This window comes from Chinchilla lanigera, unplaced genomic scaffold, assembly GCF_000276665.1.
Source record: "Chinchilla lanigera isolate Chin_1 unplaced genomic scaffold, ChiLan1.0 scaffold00038, whole genome shotgun sequence".
In the NCBI taxonomy this organism is placed as follows: domain Eukaryota; kingdom Metazoa; phylum Chordata; class Mammalia; order Rodentia; family Chinchillidae; genus Chinchilla; species Chinchilla lanigera.
This window is the reverse complement of record NW_004955439.1, coordinates 7,831,343-7,837,668: the sequence shown is the minus strand read 5'-3', so window position 1 is coordinate 7,837,668 and position 6,326 is coordinate 7,831,343. Positions and strand designations below refer to the sequence as shown.

The 6,326-nt window shown below is 39.4% G+C and overlaps 1 protein-coding gene across 9 annotated transcripts in view; it reads right to left on the bottom strand.

The window, feature by feature from the left end:
* Positions 1 to 1,187: 1,187 nt before the first annotated feature.
* Ipcef1 (interaction protein for cytohesin exchange factors 1) overlaps positions 1,188 to 6,326 on the bottom strand; it is a 170,236-nt gene continuing 165,097 nt past the window's right edge. For all 9 annotated transcript variants that reach the window (XM_013517366.1, XM_013517367.1, XM_005390558.2 and 6 more), the window contains one exon: positions 1,188 to 5,986. In XM_013517366.1, the coding sequence (XP_013372820.1) occupies positions 5,783 to 5,986 (204 nt within the window). In that variant the 3' untranslated portion in view covers positions 1,188 to 5,782. The remainder of the gene's footprint in view (positions 5,987 to 6,326) is intronic.

Sequence of the window (6,326 nt, the reverse complement as noted above, 5' to 3'; positions counted from 1 at the left end):
GGGGACTATGCCAGATATTTGCAATAGAGATTTGTGGTAAGCAGCATGACCTGGGTCTATGTTGTAAAGGGGAAGAAAGGACAAAGGACAATTATGATTACCCATAATTATTGGTTTAGATTATTACAGTTCAGATCAATTGAGATTATCCTGAATTCTCCAGGTGGGGGCCACTGCAATCACAAGAAGAGTCAGTCTGGAGAAAATGTCACTATGAAAAAAAAGACACAGCAGGATAAGATCACTGACTTTGAGGATGGGGGGGGATGTGAGTGACCTCTGGAAGATCCAGAAGCTAAAGAAATGAATTCCCTCTACAGCAGTCCTGACAATACCTTGATTTTAATCCAAGGAAAACTACATCAGACTTCTGACTCCAGAATGGTAAGATTACAAAATCTGTGTAAGCAGCTAGATTTGGGGTCATCTTCCACAGGAAGACTAGGGGACTATTACAGAGTGTTGTAAAAATAAGGAATACACTTTACCTAGGCCTTCTGCTAATCCCTTTACTTTAAAAAAATTTATTTTGTTTCTGTAGGGCAGCCTACAAATATTTGGTGTTGGTAGGATGGAATATAAAGATAGTAGAGTTCACCACAAAGGTTGAGAACTGGAAAAGAAGGAGATAAAGCCTCTTTGTGTAAACAGTAAGCAAGGAGGTGTGCGTTAAATCCCAATGTGGGCCAACTTTGTTTGATCAGTGGATCCAGAATAAAATCACTTTGTTTGGCTATTCTGACATTTTCTTTGTTAATTTTTCACATAAAGATCTTATGTAATTTATGAGACTTGTGTGCAACCAGTTGTAACTTTCAAAATCTACAACTTTGTAAAATTCTCTAAACAAAATGTGTATGCCTAGCAATGATAAAAGGTAATATAATGAGCAAGTCAAATTTTATAAGCCACTAGCAATTTTTTAAAACTGTAAATATCATAGGACCAATGACTCTTCAAACTGAGAGCCACTGGAGAAGACCACAACAGTTACTACTGAAATGAATTCCTAATATAATCAGATCACTTATAAAAATAAAATCGTCTGGAATCTATTATTTTTGTGTCTGCCACCAGAGGGCACTACAACCTTGTAGAAGGCCAAAGCACAGCCATTAAACTCTTTCCTGTGAAAAGGTTTTGGGTTTTTGGTTTTTGTAGGGCAGAAAATAAACACCAATAGTACATTTCACATTTTTCCATGTCATTTTACTAGATACATTTTCTTTTGTTTTTATTTTTATCTTACAAGTCCACTTCAAAAACATAAAGCAGGAGAAATGAGCCATGCCTTTTTTTTCAGGATAGTAACAGGGTAGATGACAAAGAATAAAAGCACAGTGGAATTTAAGACATCATTTCCACATTAACACCTTGCCCCAAACATCATGCAGTATTAAGTCACATCCCATCATGCAATGATATTAAAACATGTGATGTAAACCCCTGCTTTTTATTATAGGGTTTTATTATAGGGTGTTTATTACAGGGTATTTATTATAGGGTGTTATAGGTGTCTCCATGGACTAGAGGGAAAGGAATATCGATACAGGTGATTAAGTTTCCTCATAGGAAGAGAAATGTAAAACATCTTTAACATTTCTGATGTAGTAGTGTGGCCATATGAGAAAGAATAAAGCTGTTCCTAAGAGGCAAAGAAATTGTTCCTTCCAGCTCACGTTCCTCCATCTCATTCACTGAGATAGGCAGCCCGTTTCATGGGGGTTGTAAAAAATCTAGTTTAAGGGGCTTTTATTTGTAATTTTTCATAACAGAACCATAGGCAGGCAGTCTCCTCCTCTTGCTAAGTTTAGATTTCTCTTGTGAGAAAAACATATAATAACATTGGGAGGGAAATAATTGGGAAAACATCCATTAGACTGAAGAAGAGACATATCCTAAAACTTTACTTGGATATGCAGCTTTTCAATATAAAGTGACATTTGGATAGTAAGTGCTTAGGTCATTTACTAAATTATGTGTGGCTCTATCAAAATATTGCCTTTCTTTCCTACAAAGAGGTATGTGTCCATAAATTTCAATATGGCTTGAATTGATATAGCACCTTTCCTCAAAAGATTGATACTTTTCCTTTAATCTGTTTCATCTCCTCAACATTGGGAGTTAAAGTCTCCTTGAGGAAATCATCCTAATTATATGGGAAGAGATTGAGACAGGAAAGTGAGAGGACTAACCCTTAATCACTAAATTGGGTCTCTGACATCTGACATGATGCACCTTGGAAAGAAGACAAAATAAACACTCCATTCCATTCAAGATGCCCTCTTTCATCTGAGGTCCCCACAGCACTAACAAGGCATCTAACTTACAGAAAGAGATGGTCACAGACAGCCCAACAGCAGGTGAGAGCTGGACTTTCAGACAGACTAGTGGTCCCAACAGAGAAGCCCCTTAGGGCGCAGGTGGCTGGTTTAGCAAAACCCACCAAGGGTCAGCTCACATATCGTAAGCCCCAGTGTAATAGACAGCAGGATCCAAATCATGTTCTACTCCATAACTGGCTCTGCTCCGGCAGAAATTTTGCAAGAACAGCCTAGGCCGGGAGGGACTGAGTCCTGAGGTGGAGCTCAAATTCCAGCTCCACCACTTAGAGCTCTGGACCAGGCACTTCACTGTACTGGTAATCCGCAATCATCTCACTGAGATCACAGGGCAGTCAGAGGAGTAGGGTTGGGATGAGAGAGGAGGGAAAGAATAGACCACACCAATTTGCAAACTACAAAGTGCTGTGCAAATAGAAGGCATGGGTTCGCGCTGACTCCAAACACCATCTCTTAGGCCTCCTACAGTCGTCGTAATTGTAGGCTTAGCATTCCCTCTAGGACTTTGATCCTCTTCTGAGATTTGAGCTTATTGTGGGTAAAAGTAGGGATTCTTAAAAGCAACATGTTCACTTCAAATGCAAGATGGGTGTGAGAGTCAGTGCGTATTTGCACTTTACCGACAAGTGAGGCATTGTATCAGCCTCTAGTCTGAGTCTGCAGGCTAACTGGGTTTCCATTTCCTTTCTGGGTGGCCACAGTTCTGGGTTATTGCACAGCCAGGGATGCTATGGCTAGAGCAGTGGGCATAGGAATTTCCCATTAGACCCTGTGAACTACCCAAAGTCCATTTCAGAGGTGACCAGTCCTCAGCAGTAAGCTGGAAGTAATCCAGTTTTCTCAAAACGGTTTGGATTTTGAGAGTTTGGAGTGTCATGGAAAGTGTCCCACACACCTCTTAGCGGCCATAGCTAAGGCTGGAAACACACAGTTGCCGCCCCTGCTTCCTGAGAACCTAGCCCAAGTGCAATTATTTACGAAAGAGAAAACGCTGAGTGGCAGTGTGGTCTAAAAGACCAGGCTACAGCGTCGTATAATTCAGCGTAACTTTCTTTTGGAGATGTTCACCAAAGCAGAAATTTTCAGGTGAACTTTTCTCCGGTGAGTTTAAAAATAACTTTAAGGCCTACTCAAGTAATCTCATAGCTCATTTTGCCCTTAAATTTGAATGAGGGAGTTTCCATTAAAAGTTCATTTCAACAAATATTAATAAAAAGTCAAAGTTAAACACTTGAATGTATCCACAAGCCCTACTCAGAAGTGGAGCTCCTTAATTCAGGAAAAACTGTTTAGGGGTCTACAGGTTGGTGCTGTAAACCATATCAAAGAAGTGGAAGGACATCTTGTGTCATGCTTGACTTCTTTCATACAATCTTAACAATCTTTCTTAACAATCCATCTACACTGTGAATCCCAAACCATCAACATTCAGATAGCTGTTAATTGCAGAAAGTATCAGTGATATTTTCTAGAGCAAAGAGGTTAAAACATTGACCTTCAGGGCATCATCTAATCCGAGTGGTTCATTTTCTTTAGGCTTCCCCGGGTGCAGAAGTGTCTGAATGTGTGCTAGGCCAAACTGACTGACCTAGTCACTCAGCAAACTTCTAGTATTACAATTTGCTTCCTGTTTTTTTTTCTTCATTTTGGGTTTTTCTTTCTTTTCTTCTTAATATTGTTTGTCTGTTTGTTTGTTTACAGAGTATGATGACTTCTTAGTAAAGCTTGGGGAAATAGACAACAACTATTTCCACCTAATTTGAAGATGTCATCCAGGCAGTCATTTCCATTTGAATGTCAAGCCACACTTTGATGGTATAAAATTTTATGTCAACAATTTACTAGCAGAAGGTAGGTTCAAAACAGATTCATGTGGGTTTTGGTTTGAAGTATAATGAGAAATCTGCATTCTGATTAGCAAGTAAAGGCTTTCAAGTTGCTTCTCTATGGACACTCTTAAGAATCCCCAAATTTCTATTAAATCTTTAGTCAAAATATTACATTGCTTATGTTTCATTTGGTCTAGGGTTTGGGGGCATAATGGTATAAAGCATAAAGTTAATCTAATGCAAGACATAACCTAAGGTGAAACTTATGAGAATGACTTACAACAGATACAGGAATTTAAGAGCTCTGGAGGGAGAGAGAGAGAGACAGAAAGACAAAGAGAGAGGCAGAGAGAGAGAGAGAGAAAGGTGCCCCATAAAATCAAAAATTACCAGTACATGCCCCCATTATTTTTGTCACAAAATTTCCTGAGCATTCCTCATTCATTATAGTGCAACATAACTCCAATAAATCAATAGTATTTTTTCTCAAGCAAAATAGGTATATACTTCTAGAATATATGTACAGAACAAAACATATAATAGTATATCATGTTTCAAAACACTAGTAATTTTAACTTCTATAAATATATTTAAATAAGAAACATAGAATAGCTATTCACATAGCACACAAAGTGACATACAAAAATAAAACAATCGTGTTTATTTAACTCTTTTGTTGCTTTGATTGCATTGGGTTTTTTCTTCCACAAATAATGAGACTGAAGCAATTCAGAAGCCAGAATCATCTTGTCAATATTCATCCCAGAAAAACTGGCTATAATTTCATACTGTGTATGGACACCGCAGCCACGGTCAAAAGCCACAAAACTTTCCTTGCTGGGCTTATTTCTGTCTCTTGCCTTTGTTCAGGAAAGCTAAGTGGGGTGGGCAGAGGTCTCTAACTTTAATGAGCTACTTTTTTCCTAGTTGTTGTGAGATAAAGGAACGTTAGTCAGATCACCTGACCAGGGCAGAGTGTGAAGATACCAAGTTGCCCTCTTTCTGAGTGGATTACAGAGTTCACCTCCTCCCCAGGTACTTCCATCCACCACGCTCTATAAAGTATTTCTCAATAAGTGATAGACTCAGCCATTCTGCACCAGAGGCAAACACTATTTGTTCTGCCATATCAACAGGTAACCTGTTCCAGCTGCCGCTCCCTCCACTCACAGGGGAACTCTGCAGCCCACCAGGTGGCTGTATACATGCTTCTACTGGAGAATGGAATGCTTCTGTGAAATAATGTCATAGTTATATCCCTAGTAAAACTGGATGGTCCACAGCATATTTTAATTTTCTTGAAAGCAAGGGGCAGAAGACAGATTTCTCATATCCACCTGGAGCCGTGCATCATTCAGAGCTCCCATGAGGAACGTGAAATCATGGATCCTCAAAGGAACTCAATCCTTGCCATCCTAAGGACTGTGACACAGGTAGAACTAAGGGTTCTGCTGCATTTGGTTATGATTTTCACCCAAGCTGCATCTTTAGATGGGGGAGCTGATACTCAAAGAACTTCAGTTTTCCTTATAAGGAAAAGTGTAAGCTCTTGGCATCATCTTGTAGAGTTGCTTGCAGTAAAATATGAGAGGAGAGAGTCCCGGCTCTTTCTCAAATAGAACTGTCAGCGCAGACAGAAGAAGGGTCTTTTTTGAGTTCCTGGGGGCTGCCCTCTGGGGCAGGTGGGGCATGCTGCTGCTGATAGATGTCCTGGATGAGCAGGGTGTTCATGACCTTCCATTCTCTGTATTTCCGGGCTGTCAGTTTTGGATCATCCAGCAACTGGTTAATCATGGCCAAATCATGTTCTTTACACTGTCCAAGTAGAAGAGAAGGAGGCTAACGTGAGTATCGTAATCTAAATAATACATATTCATCAGCACTTTCACAAATACACATTCATCATAAATTCATCAAAGTGTTTTGCACCTTAATATTTTAATCCCTACATCAAACCTATGAGATGTGGCAGGACATCTCATTATCCCATTACAGTTCCTAACTGCATTGATGTTAAATACCCAACCCAAGAGTTCCTAAAGAATTATACATAGAGCCAAAGTCATGTTCTATGTTGCACCTCATAATTCAGCCATTATTCCACACCACGGAAATGACTGTCTTGGTGTGAGCATTACTATATACCTTTTCTTTT